Below are 25391 nucleotides of genomic sequence, written 5' to 3' on the forward strand. Positions count from 1 at the left end.
CACATTAAGTTGCCCTAATTACCAGCACAAAGGCTGTTTGAAAGTCCATATAGTTTCTTAAGTGAAAATGGAAAGTTAAATGGGACTTGTAATAGCATATAAAGCTCAATTCTATATTAAAACATTGCCTGAAGGAGGAAAGCCTCGGGGCACACAGTTCTTTTCTGATAAGAAAAAAAAAAAAAAAATAATAAGCACTTGAGATCCAGAGAGAAACAAAATTAAGGAGCGATCTCCCCTTGGTTTATAATACATATAATTATACACAGAACATTTCTAGTCTAAAAATAATGCATTGCATAAATGCATTTATATTTCCAAAGGGTTACCGGCATTTAAGGGCTAGTTCCACATGACAAAATTTCTGAAAAAGTTATCTTCTGACCAAATGGCCTTAACATTCATTCCCCTCAATTTGGCTGAACTTTGGAAAGGTTTCTTCGTAACTGTAGGCCCCTGATCTTCCTTTTCTTAGAGCATTTGCTTTAGAAAACTTGCAATTGTAAATTCTTTCTCTGCACCTTTGAGATGTAAATCTTCTACAACCCAGGGCTGTTTATCTCCAGGACCCGGGAGCCCTCCACGAAATGTAATCATGGAGAAAGATAGCACTCCTGTCCCCTAGTCTCTTTGCGAAGGTAGGAGCCTAACTTTAATAAGTGCTAATTAGTAAACAGACCAATGTCCCCTCTAATGTCCCTCAGCATTTTCCATTAGATCACGGCAGTACTTAAAATCCCTCCCACCTTTTGTTTTGGAGGTGTTGGGTTCAATTTTTCCCTTATATCGCAATAGCCTTGACTTCTGTGGCAACAGTCCTGATTAAAGTCTTCCTTGTCTGTTTAAATTATCTGGTGCAATTTTTCAATGACACTCTCTTCTAAAGTTAGAATTTTGCACTTGATCAAAAGCCCACTGGAGCCACAGGGGGGCAATATCATTACTTGACTAAGTGGTTATTTAACGTAACTTCCAATATAAGAAGAATCGTTACCCAATGGCTGCAATATGGCAACAAAGTCTATTTTATTAAGAAAACTGTAACTTAAAATTGAGATACAAATATCATTCATACCCCAGCATGTCTAAACATCTTCACCGATCATGCATAGCAGGGCTGGATCCCACCCATGCAAATATGTTGCCTGTCTCTTTCCAGCATCTTCATCAGACCATCTCTTCACTGTATCACTAATGAGATCTTCCTTCCTATCTCTACCTCTCACGTAGCCACCGTGTCCTGGAAGTCACTTTACTCTCCTCCAGCTTATGTTTTACTTGCACCAGACAGCCTTCCTTGCTTATTCCAACCCTTATTGTCTTTCCTCTCTTACTTTTAGGACTCTTGGGCTCTGCACCACAAAATATGGCAATTAAAAATCTGCCACATTGACTGTCCATTCCTAGAATGTGGGACCACATTTGTGCCACCTCTGTATATGCAACAATGCCTATGAACAATGAATGTGTGGTAAGCTGATAACATTGGGACCCAACAATATCCATGATAATTATAATAGCATGGGATCTAACATGTACTGAACACCTTACTTCATATCTTTCTTAACCTTTCAACAAACCTATGACGTAGGTACTTTTCTATTTTACCCAATTTTCAGATTAAATACTTTACTCCTAATCACACTGTAAAAGTTGGTAAAACTAGAATGTAAATCTAGGCAATCTGACTCCATCGCCCTTATTCATAGCTAGAACTCTATACTTAAGATTTTGTAATATTTTAAACACTGGATATCGTCAAACTTGTATCTGATTTTGTCTTAGACGTACATTATGCCTTTATAAAAAAATCACACGTGACTCCACTCTTTTTAAAAAGTTTTATTGAGATATAATAAGATATAACTTACAATTTAACCATTTAAAATGTACAAGTGATTTTTAATATACTCACAGATATGTACAACCATCACTTCAATTTTAGAACATTTTTATCACCTCAAAGAGAAACCCTGTACCTCTTCACTATCCCTCCCTTATCACTCCATCCAGCCCAGCTCCAAACAATGATTAATCTTTCCATCTCTATTAATTTGCTTATTCTGGACATTACATATAAGTAGATTCACATAATATGTCGTCTTTTGTGACTAGCTTCTTTCACTTAGCATAATGATTTCAAGGTTCATTTATGCCATAGCATGTATCGGTAATTCATATTTCATTCCTGTTTATTGCTGAATAGTATTCTCCTGTATGAATATACTACATTTTAAAATCATTTGTACGTAGCTATCCTGTTGTCCCAGCTTTGTTTGTTGAAAAGACCATTCTTTCCTCATTGAATTGTCTTGGTACCGTTCTCAAATCAGTTAAACTTAGACTTCATGGGTTTATTTCTGGAATCTCCACTCTATTTCATGGCACTATATATCTATCTTTACACCAGCACCATGCTTTCTTGGTTACTGTTGCTTTGTAGCAAGTTTCAAAAATGGAAAGTAAGAATATTTCCACTTTGTTCTCTCTTTTCAAGTCTGCTTTGGCTCTTCTAGATCCACATGAATTTCTGAGGCATCCATTTATGCAAAACAGGCCTTTCAGATTTTGAATGAGATTGCACTGAATCTGTTGATTGCTTTGAGAAATGTTGTCCTCTTAACAGTTGAATTTTCCAATCCATGAAAATGGCATATCTTTCCACTTATTTAAGTCTAATTTCTTTCAAGAATTTTTTTCAGAATATAGTTTTTATAGTATAAAGTTTGCACTTTGTTAAATTTATTTCTAAGTATTATATTCCTTTTAATACTACTGTAAATGGAATTTTCTTAATTTCATTTTCAGATTGTTAACTGAAGTGTATAGAAAAAGACCTTATTTTTATATATTGATATTTTATCCTTCAATCTTGCTAAGCTCATTTGTTAGTTTTAATAGATTTTTAGTGAATTCTTTGGGATTTTATATATATATATATATATAAATGATTATGTCATCTGCAAATAGAAATAGTTTTACTTCCTTCTTTTCAATCTGGATATTTTTTATTTCTTTTTCTTGACTAATTGCTATGCCTACAACTTCCAGTACAATGTTGAATAGAAGTGGCAAAAGCAGACATCCTTGCCCTATTTCTCATTTTAGGGGGAATGCATTAAGCTATGTTAGGTATGGGTTTTTCATATTTTCCCTTCATAAGATTAGAAAGTCAACTTCTATTTCTAGTTTGTTAAGTGTTTTTATCCTGAAAATGTGTTGGACTTTGCAAAATGCTTTTTTTCTGCACCAACTGACAGGATGTGATTTTTACATTTTCTTCTATTGATACGGTAAGTTATTTGATTTTTGAATATTAAGCCAACCTTGCATTCCTGAGATAAATTTTACTTCCTCGGGGTGTATAATTTTCTTTTTAAGTTGCTGGATTCAACTTGGTAGTGTTTTATTGAGGATTGTTATATCCATATCCATAAAAGATATTGATCTTTAGTTATTCTTTTCTTTGTCTAGTTTTGGTATCAAGGTAATACTAACTTCATATGTTGAGTTGGGAAGTTTTCTCTCCTCTTGTATTTTTTGGAGGAGTTTGTGAAGAATTTATATCTGTTCTTCTTTGGTAGAATTCACCAGTGTAGTTTATCTGGACCTGGACCCAGGTAAACTTTGTGGATAGTTTTTTTATTATGAATTCAATCTCTTATTATAGGTCTATTCAGATTGTACCTTTTTAAGTCAGTTTCAAGAGTTTGCGTCTTATTATTCAATAGATTTTTGCTCTTCTAGTTGTTATGCTAATATTCATCAGTGAACAAAAGCTAGTGTTTTAACCCATTTAGACTTTAGGTTTTATTTCTATATTTCATATTTTACTGAATAAAATACATGAATAAAATTAACTTGAAGTCAAAGTGTTGGAGAATATACTTAACATGAAACCAAAGGTGAGTTAAATTAGATTTCGATCTGCTCATCTCTGTTCTTAACTAGTATTAACAAGCCAAGATGTAGTTAGTAAAATGATTTTCTGGATATGAGTTTCCTCATTTGTATAAGAGGATGGGTTGGAGTAAGTGATCGCTAAGGTTCTTCCTTACCTAAAAATTCTATTACTTTGTAAAATGTGACTCAAAGTGCAAGAAATGTGAGGTAAAGAGAAAATAATGTGAGAGCCATAAGCACAATAAGTAATTTGGGGAAAAAACTGATAAATATAACTGATGGCAAAGTCTGGTAAAAATTAAAACAATGAGATTCATGTTCTTATGATACATAATAACTCAATTCAAATGATCTGTTTCATACAATGGTACTTCAAAATAAAATTTTAAAAAGTTCACTACCTTTTCTTTCTTGAAATGTTTGACAAACAAATTATGAATATCTATACATGGGATATTATATGATAATCCCCTTTAATTAAATATAAATGTGTTAAAATGAGTAATTCTTAAAAATAGTCAAGTAAAAATGAAGTGAGTTGCATAAAGTACATGATTTGAATTGTGTTTATGTATATTAATACACACAAAAGTACTATAAAATGAAGATAATTCAACACACTTCAGCATTATAATTATGTATGAAGACAATGGGAGGGTCAAAGAAATGGGGCCAAAGTACACAATGGGCTTAACTAGATCTCAGATTTTCTTTCTAAAAATATCTGAAACAAAAATTATAGTAGTTCAATATTTAATAAATTTGAATGGGAGTATTAGGCCTTTTTTTATATTTCTTCTAGTCATTTGTATACCTAACTATTTCATTATAGTAAAAAGAAAGGAAACATGACCTGAATTTTATATGACACACTTCAGAAGTATGTAAATATAGGAATAAAATATCTAACCTCATGAAGATAAAGCTTTATATTTCAATTCATTGCTGATATTTTGTACTAGTGATAGTCATAATACTCACCATTTGATGCTGTAAAATCAATAGCCACTGTGAAATTGATTTGCGTTCTAGAAGTAAATAAGAATCATTAATAATTAATCTCATAGAAAAGAGTTTGATTTCCACTTGTGTTATCAAATTTTTTAACATCATTAAATTTCCTAAATGTTATTATTAGCAGGGATGTTCAGTAAACACTGGATAGCATCAGGACAGGCAGTTTTAGAAGGTAAAAACTGGGCAAGATATCTTTACAATCATACAACTGTAAAATAAGAAACAAAGTCTCAGGAATAAAAATAGCTCCTATTTGGGAACACAATAACTAAGTGAGGGGCTCATAATAAAGAAGTCAGTCAAACTGCAAATAATGATTTGCCAGTCTCCAATGTCAGCATTTATTATCAATTTGCTTTTAAAACCATTATGTAGTCATTGTTGAATCATTATACCCTTAGAAGTGTGGCAGAGCTAAAATCATCTCTAATCATATCATTCCTTAAACTAATTCTTTTCACAACACTGAATACACAAGATTTTCTTCTGCTTTCTTCAGAAATGCAGTATTTCAGATACTAATCTATCCCTCAGTACTCACAGCATTCCTGTGTGTGTGAATTTATAGACATAGATAAATATTTATATAGCTGATGTTGGTTATATATAATATAAATTTTCAGCACATGGTAGTTACCCCAAATTATTTTACTGGGTTAGTTCTTTTATCTTCTTTTTTATTTTCTGATAGAAACCAAAGAGGTGGTATTTGCATAAAAAATTCACTCCTTTGGATACATCTCCGACTCCTATATGTAATTCTACCTCTTTCTTACAAAAGAAGGCAAAAAAACAAAAATAAGCAACAATGATATGATTACTGGGATAACCTGCAATCACATCTAATTTAAAAAAAATTTAAAAAGTAAGTCATTTGAAAACATGAGTACTATAAATCACCTTATTTTTAGAAACATTACTTTTGGCACATTGCACAACTTATTTCACACTTCAAAGTTTGGAACTGCTGTTTAAATGGTGTTGTTGTTGATGATGATGACGACGATGATGGGTACTACAGCATAGGGTCCCTTATAGTTTTCTTAGCATAAATTATAGTAATATTTCCTTCTTTTTCTAAAAATTCAGTTTTAAAATCCCTAAATACTACTCAGGTATTGAAACAAATTCACACATTTTTTTTTTTCCTAAGGAATGAACAACCGTTTGTGCTTTACATTTAATAAAAACTAATATAGATTCTCTTTATAGCTATAAGGTAATTTTTTTCCTCACAGTAGAAATTAGGTTTATAGGCTAAGAATATAGGCTAATTCGGAGCATACCACTAACCAGTATGAACCAAAAGGAGTTAAAAACTTTTAGAAAAAGAATATAATGAGACATTTGGGAGAACATTTTGAGATAATAAGTCCCTTTGAGGAATTGAAAAGAACAGTCACCATCAGCACACTGCTTCGTCATTCTACTGCTAGGGAAAGAAGTGACTGTAATACAGGGTGGTAAGATGTATCAGAAAGGGTACAGCTTTTGAGTCTGAAAAAACAGGGTTTGAATTACAGCAACTCAGTTGCTGACATTAGCCAAGTTTCAAAATTCTCAGAGGTCAGGTGCCTGGCACACAACAATAACAAGAACTAACAGAAAAACTAAATGAAATATTATATCTTTATATATTTATATATGTGTATATATGTAACACATTATATATATATTATGTATAAGCATATAAAACGTGCTTTTACATAGCTTTTATCAACTAACTTCATAATTTTTTAAAGATACTATTATTCTCCTTTTATAGACAATGAACACTATGCTCACAAAACTTAATGTGTAATAAATGCCAGTACTGAAATTTGAATTCACATCAAACCTCAAAGACCATATTCATAAACTCCATACTACTCTATTTCTACAATTAAATATTTGTAAACTGCTTGACTGTAATAACATAATAAAAGATAGTAATTATTATGTCACAAACATAAAAATGATACTATGCAAATATCCGTAATGATAAGAATGCCAGGGCACATTCTTCTGCTTGGGCAAATTAGCCCTTGTATCAAGTATGTTGTTAAATATATAAATCACAAAATCATCAGTACAAATGCCTTTTTATGTTACTTTTTCCAAATGACACCTCTTTAGAAATGAAAACTCTGAGCTGCAAGAACGTATGTTTTAGCACATTATAAAGGTCAATTTAGGAATTGAGTCTTCGGTTTGATCTCCCTTAGGTTGTAGGAATAGATACCTTGTCTTGATTCAACTGTCTCTTGCAACAGGGTCTGCAAAATGCTTTGCCAATATTGGAACCTCACTGTATTTATTGGGTGAATGAACGCATTCAATTTATGATTGCTTCTAATATGTTCTCCAGGACAGCCCAAGATGGGTAGCATAACCACCAACTTCTTAGAAGCATTAGTTGCAGGTAAAAAATTTCAATAATCAGAGATACAATGGTCCTTTCAGAGCCAAAGTTCTGCCTAGCAAAACTATAAGGAAAAGGCATGGCTACCAACTAAAGAACTATACTGTACATAAGAATAAAAAAGAGGAGGGGCGCCTGGGTGGCTCAGTCGTTAAGCGTCTGCCTTTGGCTCAGGTCATGATCCCAGGGTCCTGGGATCGAGCCCCGCATCAGGCTCTCTGCTACGTGGGAGGCCTGCTTCTCCCTCTCCCACTCCCCCTGCTTGTGTTCCCTCTCTCGCTGTCGCTCTCTCTGCGTCAAATAAATAAAATCTTTAAAAAAAAAAAAGAATAAAAAAGAGGAGATATATATTATTAAACTGCCTTACTGAAGCCTCTAGCTAACAAAATGTCTAGGTAGCTAAATAAGCTAAATTACAAAACCAAGCAGATTAGGTACCAAAAAATAATGAAGTGTTAAAAAGAAAAGAAAATTTTAAAAAAGGAAGAAAAGAAGGAAGGAGAAAAGAAAGGGGGAGCCTCTTAACCACACCATTCGGGTTTTTCCATTTAAAAAATTACAATTCAACATTTACAGGGCATCTTCTGATTGCCAGGCACTGTGTTAAGAAAATAGGAGCACACCAAAACTATCCTTGAACCTCTAGAGCTTACAGTTCCAGCTTTCTACTATTAAAAGCAATGACAAAAAACAGTACAGCGGTTTATCATTGAATTCACAATCAATAGTGTAACTTAAAACTCAACTGTGCACTTACTGTGGGTAACAGCTTATTCATTCCCATGATTCCCAAGTTTCCATTCATATTATAATGTATACTTGCTATACCAACTGTCACATTCTATGTTATTTTGAAAATATTAACAAATATGTTTTGTTTGTTTTTTTTTTTAGAGAGAGAGTGCACCTGTGCACAAGCAGGGGCAGGAGTGGGGTGGGGCAGAGAATCTTAAGCAGGCTCCACGCCCAGTGCAGAGCCCCACATAGGGCTGATCTCACAACCCTGAGATCAGGACCTGAGCCGAAATCAAGAGTCAGTGCTTAACCAACTGAGCCATCTAGGCGCCCCACTAATAAAAGTTTTTAAAGAAAGTTTCTAGCAATACTATAACTTTAGGCTATTAAGACAGATTTCTTGTAGACTTTGATAAATGATTTGTGTCATAGAGGTAAACCAAACAAAACATCTTCATCGGTAATCCTATTACCCTTTTTCATTCTTCAATATTGCATGAAGGCTAATGTTAGAAGAAAAAAATCAATCGCTCATCAAAGTAAAAAATCTGAATTCACACAAGATGACTCCTGGCAGAATATTCATAAAATGATCACATATAAATCCTTGAAACATTCTGCTTAGGAAGTGTTAGTTTAGTTGTCATTTTGCATTTTAGAAGCAGACAAGAAGGAGCAGGATTTCAAGAAACCTAGATAGTAGTATTATACTTTAGAGTATAAAAAAGGGATGCCTGCCAAATTTCATGAGTTAATAGTAACATCTCATAAGACTTCCTGATGCATATGTCCTAGTACTGCTAAAATATATACTTGGAAAATGTCCTTATTTTACTCTGCCACCTTTCCAAAAGCTGTAAATGACAAATCAGATGTCAAGATGGAAGATTTAACTAGCACAGCAAAGATCCATAGAAAACAAGTTTATATGTGTATGTCAAAGAATACTACACATTCGCCTGTGTATCGGCACGCGCGCACACACGTGCCCGCGCACACACGTGCCCGCACACACACACACAGTAATGCCATCTTAGACAACTTTTCTGTGGTTGTCATTACGTATTTATTATTGAGAACTAACAACTGTGATGGGGGTGTGCAGAAGGACTGTTTTACTTTCTTCCCAATTTCAAATTCCGTTCAGCTGCACAAATTGAACATTATCAGTATGAAAGATGAACTGTCAGCCATCCTTCTTTAATCTTGACAAACTCAGGTTCAGATCCACTAGCTGTTGGAATTTAGAACCTCTAAATGAAACTGAGATGCCCACTTAGCTCTTAGATTCCTCTTATTCTTGCCACACTGGCACCAAGACTACGCTTCTTCCTCGAAATACTGACATGCATTCTTGTTCTCACTTTGGTTCTGGAATCTACCCTGAATCCCTGGTTCACTTGCCTCAGGGACCATTATCCAGCCCAATCCTTCCTACCCCTAGCTCACCATGGGCTAAATCTTACACCCTTTCCTTTCTTACCTTTTCTCTTTTTCTTAAAGGTAGTTCACCTACCTAAATGACAATAAACACAACTGCCTGATCCAAATTTCATTGCATCTTCAAAATTCCTGCTTCCCATGCTCATAAACTACTCACAGGTTTAACTGCCCTCAGCAAGTAAGATCTAGAATGATGGCAAGCTTTGAGATACACAAATGCAAATTCAAATATAAACACTTTCACCTACTTGCAACATGATCTTGGGAAAGCTATTGAACCTCCCTGCAGCTCCTTTATAGTAAGTTTAGGATAATAAAACCTTCCTTGGATTGTTGTTTTGAGGACAAGCACCTGTCCTTTAAGTAGGCACTCAATGAGCAGTTGTTATGCTTGTTATCACCATTACTGATGCTAGCTTTTGGGGATCTGAGTTAGCATACTTCTTTGAAAACTGGAGTGCATTCGCTTATCAAATTTCTGGACCTACCAGAATTTCAGGTTATTTCTGAGAACCTGACCCTCCCATGTCAGATTTCCTTCCCTTCACACCAGCTGCTAAAGGTCTCAACCTGCCCAACCCAAAACTGCAGCACAAATAATCTAGCCTTGTCAGGAGGTGTTATCTGGGTACTTCCTCAAATTCCCTTGGAATGAAGTAATTGTAAGCTTTGATCCCTGCCTTGTTTTCTTTTCTATCCTTCCAAACAGTCCGGATTTCTGATGGCTCAGTAAAATGTCAGAAGTCAGAGTAAAAAATAATGAGACCAACGATGTGGTTCTTCAACTATTTACACTAATATTCTTGGTCCTTACTAAATCTAGTTTTCATCAATTACCAAACCTTTGTGCTTTCTCTGGACTTTGAAGACTGATTTCAGTATCCTTTTTTTTTTTTTTTTTTTTTTAACACAGTAAGAGGGTTCCAAAGTTCAACTTCACAAGGCCTTGTAGTTCAAGAGCTTCTTATCAAGAAAGGTATGCAAGGTGGCCAACTTTTTTCAAATCACTGGTTTAGAAAATATCTACAAGCGACATAATCAAAATAAACAAAACATCACCCAAATAAAAAATGCAAGCACTATCCAACAGTCCCACTTAAAGTGAGGTAGATGCTGACGAGGTAATCATCCTTAGTAGAAAGATTCTGGAACTTCTGAATCACAGATTGGAGTTGGAAACCTCGGCAAAATTTCCAAGTCTCTAAGCCCTAGTTTTCTCAAATGATAAACAGGTAATTGTTACATTGACAAAGTCCTCTAATTAATAAAAATAAAACCCTGAGGTACCTGCTCATTAACAAATATTCTACATGCTGGAGGACAAATTTCCTGAGCAATCCATGTCATCCTTTCCTGGCTCAAAATTAATCCTTTCCTCTGTTGGGTCAGAAAAGACAGTTCTCTCTTAACATGAACACATACTTCTCTTTCATTAACTCTTCCCATAGTGTTGGTCAGTGGCGTATCAAGGATGGGGTAATAAACTCCCAACCAGTGTAGGCAGTAAGAAGTGCGTTGTCTCTAGATGACTTAAAACCAATAATGCAATCTTCTAATACTCAGTCTACATTTTATTATAACCATAAACCAGCAATTCTAAGCGATATAAGTGATAAAACGCTCCTGCTCTACCACAACCTGCCCACCAGGTCTAAGCGCCCACCAGAACTATTTTAGAGATAGTGTGGCTGGAAATGCACACTCTGATCATAAAACATAACTAAGAAACTGCCTGATACAAAACAGATTGTCAGTATTTGGGCTAAATTAGTGCTAGTTCTGATGACGAAGCCTACATGCAGTTTTCTTGGACTCTGAAATAAATGGCTCTGAAAAAAATCATCTGAAAAATAACATCAGCTGTCAATGAAACCACACTTAAAAAGATGCCACTGGACATGTCTAGCTTTTTCAAGCATGCATTTAAACATGCATAAAAATTAGTATCATGCATTAACCAAAACAAAGTTTATGAGTCTTAATATTTGTAAGTTTCCTTTCTAAATCTTAGTTTAGATGAGTTTAGTTCATATATGATAATACTCTATGTGAATGTATTTATAGAAGGCAGAATGGCTTTGTTTTTTATTAGATTTAGCCCCATTCAGCACTGCAGGGTTTAGCTCTCCACTGATCTGATGAATGCTGAACACTTGGGTGCCACAACAAGAAACACCATAAAAAATCTTAGACATGTATATTCAGTTTTCAAATAAGAAACTGGGTTAGAAAAAAAACAAACCCCTTACAGTATTGCATGTCCTGGCAAGACGTGCTTCCTGGGGCAACCTATACAATACAAAGCTGCCAATTTTATAAAAGTAAGGGAAACATTTTACAACATCATCACACTTGCTTCAAGTATTTTTAAGGGAAAGAAATCTTTATGGAGCTTGTTAGTATTACAGGACTTACTGATATTCAACTTACCCTTAAAATAAGCAGTATCAAGAAGCCCACTTTAGCCTTTAAAATTAGCTTAGGATAGGTAGGTACCTCTTCCCCCCCACCCCAAGATTTCTTACTTCAAAAGTGGAATATAAACTTTTTATCTCTAATTTCAGACAAGTTGTAGAATCAGGGTCAAGGGTTTGGGTGGAGACTGGAATGGAAGGAATGTCTTGGCATCCCTCCATAGAGAAGTGAACTATAAAAAAATTAACATTTATTGACTTCGTAAATTTGAATATATCTTTTTTTCTCTCCAAGTCTCTGATAACTAGGACAATTACCACCAACAATATTATGAAGACCAAACAAGATAAGAGACATTGGAACTTTAAACAAATTCAAATTATTCAGAAAAATGGTAGCTAGCATTTATTGAGCGTTAACTCATTTAATCCACATAGCCATTCCATGAGATAGGCACTATTTTATTCCTATTTCATATAAAGGGAAACAGGTATGATAATAAGAGGCAGATCTAAGATTTGAACTAGGCAGTTCATGCCAGAACCTAAATTCTTGGTCACTACCATGCACTGCCTCAGTTATCAGCAACTGCATCTTTGCAATTGACTTGACTCTGGCCAAATATTTACCTATTAATTTCCCAGAACTTGCCCAGTGAGCATCTTGCCTATTACCCTCTCTCTTGTGGTCCCTTTCTGCTAAGATGTGAGGGAAACAAACAGTCCTGTGCTGCTGCTGCTTCTTTTTTTTTTTTTTTTTAAGATTTTATTTATTTACTTGAGAGAGAGAGAGAGAGCGCATGCGCATGAGTGGGGAGGAGGGGCAGAGGCAGAGGGAGAAGCAGACTCCCCACCGAACAGGAAGCCTGCAGCTGGGTTCAATCCCAGGACCCTGGGACCGTGACCTGAGCGGAAGGCAGACTCTTAACCGACTGAGTCACCCAGGCACCCCAAGTTCCATGCTTCTAATCTTGATCTTGTCTTTCCTCCAAGTCACTACAAACCTAGATATGAGTTAAATGGAGATAACTTCTGGCAGAGGCAACATAAAAGCATTTTCTTCTTATCCCAGAAAGCGTGGTTCATCTGTTTTATTTGGTGATTGTGGTATGCATTGTGGAAAGAGGAATGTCACAAGATGATAAATTCTGAGAGAGCCAGAAAGGTATATTACCTAATTCAATGAATTGTCACACTCTTTGTTAAAAAGTCCTATTTATTATAATGTTTCATTATGCTAAGAGATTTGGGGGAAAGGGTGGACAGTCAGGTTTAAAATGGCTTTCTCATCAACCTGGATTTATTCAGTGGCTACTTGGCGTTCAGCTCTATAAAAATATTTTAAAATTGCCAGTCTTTTTGAGAAGACAAGTCATATAATATAAGGGACAGATTAAAATAACACCAACGAAACTAGGAACCACTCAATATAAGTGGTAGGGACTTCTGTAACTCATTGGAATCAGTTGGATGAGAGTTCGGGCTTTCTTCAGAGGAAGAAAAGGGCAGTCTGTAGTCCTGCAAGTTTCTAAATACATTCAATAGTCTGATAAAAAGCATGGAGTAGGGTTCCATGTTGACATGAAATTCTGGTAACTTAGAGGGACTCAGTATGCAGAATTTGTGATCTGTTTCCCCCTTCATCTGCCAGTCAAAGAGGTGTGTAAAACTTTAGAGATATTTGTTCTTGGACATGGTGGTGGTGGAGTGAAGAGTTTCATGAAGACTTAAGATATCTAGAGGACTTAACCAAATTGGTATTTATGATTCTGCCCTGAGATACTTATAGTGTATCTGTATAGTGTATAGAGTCATTGGAAATATAGAAACATATATTTTACAAATCTGTAGAAGTAAGTAAACCCATTTTACAGATAATAATTATAATAATGATAATGCTACTCTAAAGCAGAATCTTAGATTTCAGAACAGTCTGTGACTTTATATGAATCTGACATTGTCCTTATTAATAGTTATTAGGTATTCAAGGCCATAGATTAAAGATTACTCAGTAAATATCTTTAGTTCCCAATTATATCAGACTTTTAATATTCAAAATTATTTCTTAATAAGCAAACAGAAATAACATAATCACTGGGATAAATGTACACAGTATCATTTCAAAAAATGACCCCAGGGTCAACAATCCAGAGGGGACAATCAGTTTTTATTACTATACTGTAAGACATCCTTTGCAGATATTATTCTTCTATTTAGAAAATAAAGTTCTTTATGACTTCAAGTCGTAAAATATATCTTATGCTCCAGGAAAAGCACGGTACTGCTTAACCAAAAAGAAGTCCTAAGAATTAGATTTTTATTTCAGAGAATATTTGCATGAAAATTGGAGCTTGGCTGATTTAGAATGCATCTGTCTCATCTGCTCACTCTATACCTGAATTCTTAAACCTGATGATTGCAGCCAAACAAGAGTGTTTTAGCAACTGAGACTGTGAATGAAAAGTAACAAGCTAACAATATGGTTTCACAAACAATCAGGGTTATATTTTCATGTAAATATCTACATCAATAACAACTAAAGTAATGGAAGCCTAGAATATCCAAAACTAGAAATTAGGTCTATAATGCTCCTTTGAATGGCGAGATATTAAAGGACTATGAAAACAATTTTGTTTGGTATTTAAATGTGTTCATTCTTAACTCTGCATAATATCTACTTGGATTCATGAGAAAACAAATAACAACATTTTTATAATTTTCTATTGAATTATTTTTTTGTGAGCTGAAACAAGAAGAGAGATGAAATTTTAAAGGCAATTCAAGAAGAGTTTAATCACAAGCTGTTAGTCCTACATATTCTACATCAGTCACCTGTTTGCCCCCTTTCTCTTTTCTCATGCTCCCACACATCCGAGTGTAAGGAAAATGTTTTACAAAATTAATGCAGAGCACAAAATGAATGCAGGAAAATCTCAACTAACTTTCTTTTGGAAAGCCCAGAGCTAGCCCAAAGTATCAATTGCTACTCATATTTTATATGTTGATTTTTTTTTACCTTTTTGAAGACCTCTACCTAAGTCAGCTCAGGTTCAGCATGATCATAAGTTAACAATAGTTTCTCCTAGATTAGAAAGGATATGGTGAATAGGTCCCTGAATTGATGCCACCCAAATTAGCAACAATGATGCTAACCCAAGTTAGCAACAAAACAATCCACAAATATTGGTAACAAATACTGATTATCTTAATATCTTAAGTTAAAAGTGAGTAGTTACTACAATATATTATAAAAACAAAATGGAATTGAACACCTTGCTCCAATCACTTCCGAAATATCATACTTATTTGGAAATATGGTAGAGCATTCTCTTAAAAAAAAGCTAACCTTGATAATCCCACAAATCTTCAAATGTACGAATATGACCTCCCAAATACTACTTTGAGGTTGCTTGGTTGATGGCAGCCCAAAGTGTCAGCTTATTTCATTGATCTTCTCCAACGTAATTATGGACAAAAGGCAAGAACTGATGGCTAAATTAAGAATCTCATTAGATGTGTGCTGAAGAGGAGTTCTATCAAAGGCCAAGATGTGAATATTGGGGAAGTTTAGCTGATGTGTCGACCACACTAGAAGGATGTAGCTGCCAGCTACCTTTCTGTCTTCTGTCCTCAGTTAAAAATACTCAAGTCTTTTAGGTGGAACTAGGAGAAGAAGGAGCAGAAGAAAAGCAAAAAAAAAAAAAAAGTTTCTGAAACCTAGGTTTCCAAAGACATGAGCTTTTACAAAAGATCACAATAGCTAATAAACAGGTTTCACAGATAAAAACTGACAATGACTTATACCATTTATTAAATTAGCAAAAGTATAAAAGGAGTGGCACAATGTTTAACAAGGTAAGGATATAGTAAACTTTCATATACAAATGAAAGTGTTAGAGGAGTGTAAATTATTATTATTACTACCCTCTCAGCAACTTAGAGATATCTAACAAATTATAAAATACACATACCATTTCATCCAACAACATTATTTCTAGGAAATGACCCTGTAGACATGCTTAATAACATGCCGAGAAGGTATGCACCAGGGTTTTACCATTGCAACCTTGTTTATAATAGGAATATAAAATGGATGCAACTAAAGTATATCTCACAGAAAATTTTTAACTAAATTATGTACATCCAAACAATGGAAAACTGTTAAAATAAGGTAGACACATAAGTAATGATACAGAAATATATATACACAATATATTTAATGAGCAAAATATACATTATACAACATTATGCAGTGTGATCCCAATGTTACAAAAAAAATTGTGTGTTTCAGAACAAATAAACATGTAACTATGATTATCTCTAGGAGGTATGATTACAAAGGACGTAGCTTCATAAATTATGTTCACTTTGCCTAACTCTTCTTTTTACCATTTCACATTTTATGTTTATAATGTGAAACACAAAGATTTTTATGTTTAAAATGTGGGAGACCTAACACTTCTTTCTCCCAAAACACTAATAAAATAAGATAAAATAAAAGTATTTTATTATTTTTGAAAAAAAAAGAAGAATACGAAATATAACCACGGTCTTTAACAGTTTTCAGAATTTTTTAAATTGTAAGAGACCAGGAATTCACAAGAGTCAGTAGCCATTTATTGAAACTGTACATAATTAATTGCCAATTATTACAATTAATTCTAATTTGAAATGAGTGCAGCTCATTATATTCTATTTTGCTATTATTCAGAAATTTTGTATAATTATGTGTCTGCTTTTTATATGATTTTCCATCACTACAGTGCATTTATCTACTTGAGGTTGAGATTTCTTAATAGCAAGGGCAGAAAGCCCAAAATGTTACAATGTCTAAACAGGTGAAAAAAAAAAAAACTGATAGAAAATCTATCAAGAAAAATAAAAATAATGTACTAAAATATCTGGATTAGATGTTTGTAGCTACACTTCCACCTTGGTTTTCATATTGATGTTCTTTCAAATTGCTATAACATTATTTTTATACCAATAGAGATTTTTAAGAAAGATAGAACATGAAAATCTACTCTTCATTTCTTTAATCAGAACCCAAGTATCCTATGAAGTAAATATTCTGATCAATCTCCATAACTCACAGTTAATTAAAGTTTAAATCTTCATAAATATCTAATAATAAAATCCTTAGATACTCTGCATGCCAAGACATCACTTTCCGTTAGGCTATGTAAATTACTGTATTTTTTTTTAAACTGTATTTTTGACTGGCAGCAATTAGATGGTAAATATTAGATATATAAAGACTAGAAGTTAATTAAATGAGCTTCTTTTTAATTAATTTTGGGAAAAGAGAAAATTATCAATGAAAATATTACTCATGATAGAAGGAGAAAGTGGGTGAGCATAAAGGGAAAGAGGCCAATGGAGAGATGAGTAAAGTTAATTCCCATGAGGCATTTAGCTCAGGGCCTGACACATAAGTGGTCAGAAGATGTTAACTACAATTATACGCAAATTACACTGTATAGTAAGTTGATAGGTTAGAGTAAGTCTTTTGTAAGAATACAAACAATAACTTCAGAATGCTGAAAAATAAGTATCATTAAGGCCATGAAAGAGTTGGAAAATCTAGTTGAACGACATAATTTTTCATGTACACTGTAGAACGACAGAAACTCATGTGGACTACAGGAAACTGAAATTTAGATATATGAACTTATTTGCCTGCCATTATATAGCATGAGGAGTGTCATGATAAAGCCACCTCACAATATCATTAATAAAAATCAGAATTGAAATTCTTTGCTCAATTGCTTAACAAATCTTTAAGAGCAAAGACACATAAATACACATACAGAATACAATAATTATTTTGTCTGTCAATCTGCATTTCATTATCAAAAGAACAGTATATTAATAATTGTATTATACATAGTACAAATAGGTAAATGTGTAATTGCTTTATATTTAAAAGATGATACATTTATTATAAACACCTTCATATAAAGATAATGTATTATAGGTAAATAATACTTTTATGCTCTGTTCAGATAATATGTTCATATAGAAATTAATATTAAGTCCAGTTAGATTAATTATGTAATAAAATAAAAAATGGGTTCTTATTAAAGTCTCAGGAAGACAGGATTAGACAAAGTATACCTCATAGGTTGGGGCTCCATTTATATACAGACTTCTGACAGAAAAAGGTCACTAGTATTTCTTCCAGCATAGGGAGTACTGTAAGTAGGAAGTGTGTAAGATAAAAAAAGAAATCTTGGAGGTTGTAAGCAGCAGAAAAATATGGAAGTATGATATAGTCAAGACCATCATTACTCTCGATATTGTAGAAAACACATTTGGTCTAATTAGCCTAAGAATCCTCAAAAGGAGAATGTGTACAACCAATAAAAGTGATTTATTGGTAACAGATTCTGAAAATGTCCTTTACTAATAGACTCAAATCAAAATATCACTAGATTTGCGGGGCACCTGTTAAGCATCCAACTCTTGATTTTGGCTCAGGTCATGATCTCTGGGTTGTGAGATCAAGGCCCCCTTCAGGCTCCGCACTGGGCATGGAGCCTGCTTAGGATTCTCTCTCTCCCTTGGCCTCTCCCTCTCTTTCTCTGAAAAAAAAAATATTACTAGATTTGCACTGTTAACAAAACATACAGGGTACTTCTTTCATATACACGTTTCATATGCTCATAAAGTAAAACAAAAAACAAATAAAAACCAAAAGGAAACTTTAACATTTTAAACTTCAAATAATTATTTCAATACAAATTATAGCAAGATGTATCAAGACCTTTTTTTTAAGATTTTTTTAAAATTTTATTTTATTTTATTGTGTTATGTTAGTCACCATACATTACATCATTACTTTTTGATGTAGTGTTCCTCGATTCACTGTTTTCGTGTAACACCCAGTGCTCCATGCAGTACATGCCCTCCTTAATACCCATCACTGGGCTAACCCATCCCCCCACCCCCTCCCCTCTAGAACCCTCAGTTTGTTTCTCGGAGTCTACAGTCTCTCATGGTTCATCTCCCCCTCCGGTTCCCCCCCTTCATTTTTCCCTGTAAGATTTTATTTATTTATTTGACAGACACAGAGATAGTGAGAGCAGGAACACAAGCAGGGGAGTGGGAGAGGGAGAAGCAGGCTTCCTGCCCAGCAGGGAGCCCAATGTGGGACTGGATCCCAGGACCCTGGGATCATGACCTGAGCCGAAGGCAGATGCTTAACAAATGAGCCACCCGGGCACCCTCAAGCCCTTTTTTTTAATCTTATAAAGAGAGTGTTAAGGAAATGTCCATTGTTTTACCATCTTTCTTTATCAACTATTATCTACAGCTATTAAGGTGTTTACTTATATAAGAATCTATTTTTTATGACAAATTCAACTTTCTATTTTCCCATCTTCTAAAGATAAAAATATACACAGACATTGGAATACTAAGGCGAGTTGGCAATGAGGAAAAAAAAGGGGTCAGGGAGGGGTTTACAACTCTGACTCCATCTTGCAACTGCTACCATTTTGTGGAGTTCCTGGAAGAGCAGCTACTTCCTGGACTTATGATAAATGTCTTGAGGTTTAGATACCTGGGAAGTTACATTCCCTGTCCTACAATATTAAGCAAAAGAGGTCAGCTAATCACCGAGCAATCTATATTAACTGAAATTTCTCCATCATTGCAGTTTTAAGTTCTAAAAACACCACCTTGCCTTGTCTTTTTCAGACAGGGACAATGAGTTGGGTTGTCCTTCCCAATTTGCAAACATAAATAAAGATCTGTCTCCCTTTTCCTTGCTCATAGTCTCCCTTTTCCTTGTTCATAGTCTCACTTCTGAAGTTCTTCTTCAACAACTGTCAATGAGAATGGGATGTGAAGTGACCTTCTAGGTACCCCCTGTGAACCTCTGGACCTGCCGAAGCATGCACCAAAGCCCCTTGCTGCCTCTCGTCCCGTGGCTTCTATAATCCCAGGAGGTGACTAAGGTGTAGTCCTCTCACATCTCCAAACTCCCACTTTGGAAGAGGTCAGGAGACTTTTCTTTCAGGAGGAGATTTCCTCACTTCAGAACTGGTAGTAATTCAGGGCGGGATTCTTCCAATACAGAATGGGTACCAATCTCTCAGAAAGAGCTTTTGCTAATCCCCAGTCATCTAGCACCCCAGCTGGTTTTATGTATAAAATCCATGGCCCAGGGAGCTATATGTTTTTCTCAACCTGGGTTCAAATTACTAATGAAGATTTAAAACTTTATTTGCCCCACTGGGCACCTTTGATATCCCTAAATTGATGTATTTAAGAGCAGAATTGTAAAGGCAAAGCTATCCTACTTCACAAAATCAATAGAAAGCCTATTTTAATTGGTACTTAGAAGCCTCTAAGAGAACCAATGACTTAATCATAACCTCCTTAAAAGAAAAAAAAAATCAAAAATTGAAGAAAGATTAAAACAGAACAATCTAACACCAAATCAAAAATTACCCAGTCCCTATCTTCCATTTCCAATTCCCTGTCCCCTACCACACTGCTTCCGCCCCCTCCATTGTATCCAGATCTTTCCAAACTTCCTTTTTTCTCCTCTGAAACTTCCCCCCTTCTCCCCACCCTCCACCATCAACACTCCCCAAACCAACATCATAGCACCTTTCAAAGTCGAAATTACTGGCCCTAATCCCGATAATCAGATCCTTTCTTCCACCCCTTGGTCCAAAAGAGAACTTCTAAATCTTTCCAGAAACTTTCCTAACCCCCTCTAAAATTCAGAAGAGTTTTGACTCTCAATGTCTATACTCCAGGCCCTTCTGAACTTTACCAACTGGTATGCATGCTTGTTGGACCTATACAGGCCCAATAATGGATGAATAAAGCGGGATGGGAAGATTCCCTATGGGATTTTAAACTTCCTTATAATGGGGCCCTAGAAAAAACTTCTAAAATATCTGCAAATTTAATCAAAGTGATTCCCCATACATGGCCACTTCAAATAAATTGGAAGACAATACAAAAGAGTACTAAAAAAAAAAAAAAAAAAAAAAAAGGAAGAATCTGTTTTAGAGTTTTTTGATAAATTCCAAAAATTTTTTGTCCAAAATTCTGGAATCTCTAGATTGGATGAAAGAACAACCAAATTGTGTAATTCAGTATTTCTAGAGGGCCTCCTTGATTTCAATCTCAGCTCTGGTCATACAACATGACCCCAACTGACAGACCAAAAGGGCCTTAGGCCCTTGACACCACGGCTAAAAGATTGGCAAAATCTGTTGAAGAAGAACTGAAAGAAGAGCAGATAGATTTTGAGCTGTCAAAAACAAATGACTAAGTTTATGGCTTTGTAAAAAGCAAACCCTAAATCCATGTCACAAGTTAAAACATCTAGCTCAACTTGATAAAACCTGTTTCTTTTGCAAAAAAACTAGACATTTCAAACAGGACTGCCTGAAATATGAAAGGTGGCTCCAAAAGCATCCACAAATCTCAAACACAATTCCCTTATCAGATTAGGGATGCTCTGAGGACAAAAAGGAGATTTTCCCTTTCTCCGAGCAAACGCTGCAAGAGAAATTCCTGTAACAATTCAAAATGAGGACCGTTTCATTCTTATAGACACTGCAACAACTTATTCAGTCCTCAACCCCTTTCTATTTTTTAATCTCCTGCCTTGGAATAGAAATCAGGGTTACTAATCAGCCACGAAAAAGAAAAAGAAAAAGAAAAAGAAAAAGAAAAAGAAAAAGAAAAAGAAATGCTATTAGATCTGCCTTCTCAATCTTCAGGATTCCTCATTCTACCTATCTGCCCAAACTCCAATCAGTTCACTGCCTTCCCATTCCTAAATGCACTCCCTGATAATTATGGGTAACTTCCTCTACCAATATAGGACACATATTCTTAACTTCCCCAGTAACTGTTCAAATTGCTCCACCAAAGCCCTTATTCAATATTGAGCAGTATCCTTCAAGCCCTCTGTCCATTAAAGGAATAACTCCTCTTACTCAAGATTTTATCAACTAAGGATTGATCATCCCCATTACAAGACCTTGCAATACCCCATTTTGCCAATTAAAAAGCCCATAATAGAGGAGTTCAAGACCTTAGGGCAATTAACACTATATTCATACCCCATCACCCTACATCCTGACCCCACATCCTTCAACTACTTTTTCTGTCCTTGACCTATACAGTGCCTTTTGCAGCATCCCCTTTGACCCCCAAAGTCAATTCTTTTTGCTTTTACAAGGAACAATCAACAATACACTTGGACAGCCCTACCCCCGAGATATACCAAAAGCCGTATTTCTCTCAAACCCTCCATGCTGATGTGAAAGATTTCGATTTCCCTGGGAAATCTATATTATTACAATATATAAACAATTTTTATATTCCCCTATATTCCCCTACCCTAAAGGCCTCTCACATTGACCCTAAATACCTTCTCCAACAATTAGCCAACAAAGGAACAAAGTATCTAAAGATAAATTACAATTCTGTTCTGCCTTTGTGGAATTCCTAGGCCATCTTTTAACACCAGATGGGCTAAAAATAGAACCAGACGGAACTACTATCATCACCCAGTTCCCTCAAGCTTAGACTAAAAGACAATAATGAGTTTCCTGGGCCTTACTGGATACTGTCGCCTTTGCATTCCCAATTATTCCCTCAAAGCTCAACCCTTAAATGTCCCCCTAACTACAAAGATTCCAGACCCTATCCCATGGCTTCAAGAGACCCAAGAAGCCTTCATACCCTTAAAAAACCAGCTTATCTCTTCCCCAGTCTAGGACACCCTACTTACCAACTGCCCTTCTTCTCTTTGTCCATGAACTTTCCACAACACCTTGGGAATCCTGACCCAAAGGCATGGAGGCCAACAATGCCCCACAGGATATTACAGTCTTCAATTAGAACCTGTGGCCAAAGGTTGGCCTCTCTGCCTCCATCCCCCAGCAGCTGCCTTTATACTCCTTACTGCCACCAAAAAAATAGTACTAACTCTCCCCATAGCTATTAGTCCCACATACAGTTAAAACTCTCTTTGATTCCCACCACACAGAACATCTATCTGCCAGTCATATCCTTGCGAGACATTTCATTCTCTTGTTGTCTGCCTCTCAATCTGCTACCTTACTTCCCTTACCCCTCAAAGATTCAACTGAACACAATTGCATCCTTATAACTCATTATTTACCCCTCAATTAGACCTTCATAAATCTCCCCTCCCAAATGCACACTTTACTGGGTTTATTGATGGATGTTACATTAAAAATGATCAAGGAAAATACAGTGCAGGATACTCTGTAGTATCCACTGAAAAAATTTTCAAAGCAGGCTCCTTGCCCTTGGCTCGTTACGCCCAATAAGCTGAATTACATATTTAACAAGTGTATGCCAATTGGCAATAAATAAAGTTCTCACCATCTATATACAGCATATACGCTTTTGGGGTTGCCCATGATTTTGGTATGCTCTGGAAACAGAGAGTTTCCAACATCCTCTGGACAATCCATAAAAATAAAACTTAAATATTAAAACTGCTTGACACCATTCTCTTTCCCTTCAGCTTAGCTTTATAAAAATTCAAGCTCATTCCAAACTTGATATCCCTGAAGCCAAGGGCAATCATGCTGACCAGGCCACCAAAAATGTGGCACTTCAAACCTCTGATTCACAAACGTCCATCTGTATGACTTTCATCCCTTAACCCTAAATTACGTAAAACAAACTCAACATAATAAGACTGAAGATGTAAGGGAGAAACAGATGAAATGAGGCTCCTAGAAGGACTTCTCCAAAACAACCTTTGGGTGGGACCAAATAAACCTGTACACCAAACAGAGCCCCAAGAGCTCTTTTTAAATTTATCCATGACATGACACATTGGAGCACACATAAAATGGTCGAATGGGTACAACAGTATTATTAGAAGCCATCTCCAACTGTTGCCCAAAAAATATTTCAAAAATGTACTATTTGCCCCTTGCACAATCCTGCAAAACCATATCACACTGCCTTAGGTCAATTTCCTCTTCCCAACAGACCTTCTGACATCTGGCAAATTGATTTCATCCAGCTTCCCCCATTTACCACATGTAATTATGTATTGGTAATGATCTGTATGTTTTCTCACTGGATCAAGACATTTCCTTTGCAGGCAAGCCACAGCTAACGCAGTGGTCAAAAACCTATTAGAAAAAAAATCACTCCCAATTGGAGTATTCCTCAACAGCTACACAGTAATCAAGAAACCCACTGTACTGGTCAAATTGTCCAAAAGATCTGCAAAATCTAACCCACCTTTTAACATTTTCATTACACCTATCATCCTTAATCCTCAAGATTAGTTGAACACAACACACTAATGGCATAATCCAAATTCAATTGGACAAACTAACCACTGTCTTTGGTCTATGTTGGCCCAAAGCTTTGCCTCACTGTCTTTTTAAATCTAAAATCTACCCATACTGGCAAGGCTCAATTGTCTCCATTCAAAATCATCACTGGGCAGCCTATGAAACTAATTGAGGGTCACTTGCCCCCGACTTTGTTATAAGGAGAACTCTCCAGTACTGTAAGGGACTTGTGCAAATATATATGAAAAGGCCAAATTTGTTAAAGATTCACTTTACAGAGTGCTCCCAGGAGACAAAGAAAATACTCATGACCTTAAGCCTGGAGATCTAGTATACTTGAAGAGATATCAACTTTAAGATTCTTTACAGACAAAATAGAAAGGACCTTATCAGGTATTGCCAACCAACTCATGCACAGCAAAGCTACAAGGAGCTGACTCATAGATTCACATTTCTCGTTTAAAAAGGGCTTCAGAGGTCCCTCAGGAAGTTGAAAATAGAGCTACCCTACAACCCAGCAATTGCACTACTGGGTATTTACCCCAAAGATACAAATATAGTGATCTTAAGGGGCATGTGCACCCATAGCAGCAATGTCCACAATAGCCAAACTATGGAAAGAGCCTAGATGTCCACCAACAGATGAATGGATAAAGAAGATGTGGTGTGCATATATACACAATGGGTTATTATGCGGCCATCAAAAAAAAAAAAAACAAACCACGAAATCTTGCCATTTGCAACGATGTGGATGGAACTTAGAAGGTATTATGCTAAGAGAAATAAGTCAATCAGAGAAAGACAATTATCATATGATCTCACTGATATGAGGAATTTGAGAAACAAGACAGAGGATCATAGGGGAAGGGAGGGAAAAATGAAACAAGATGAAACCAGAGAGGGAGACAAACCATAAGAGACTCTTAATCTCAGGAAACAAACTGAGAGTTGCTGGAGTGGAGGGGGGTGGGAGGGATGGGAGGGCTGGGTGATGGACACTGGGGAGGGTATGTGCTATGATGAACACTGTGAATTGTGTAAGACTGACGAATCACAGACCCTTACCCCTGAAACAAATAATACATTATATGTTAAGAAAAATAAATAAAAAGAAAGAAAGAAAGAAAGAAAGAAAGAAAGAAAGAAAGAAAGAAA

General features: G+C 35.5%; 1 protein-coding gene across 1 annotated transcript in view; it reads right to left on the minus strand.

The window, feature by feature from the left end:
• Positions 1-25391, minus strand: part of CPNE8 (copine 8) — a 224297-nt gene that overhangs the window by 37055 nt on the left and 161851 nt on the right. Inside the window, exon 14 of the mRNA XM_032387471.1 lies at positions 4885-4931. Coding sequence (XP_032243362.1) covers positions 4885-4931 — 47 coding nt within the window. The remainder of the gene's footprint in view (positions 1-4884; positions 4932-25391) is intronic.

The sequence above is a fragment of the Phoca vitulina genome, unplaced genomic scaffold (assembly GCF_004348235.1).
Source record: "Phoca vitulina isolate PV1807 unplaced genomic scaffold, GSC_HSeal_1.0 scaffold49, whole genome shotgun sequence".
Lineage (NCBI taxonomy): Eukaryota > Metazoa > Chordata > Mammalia > Carnivora > Phocidae > Phoca > Phoca vitulina.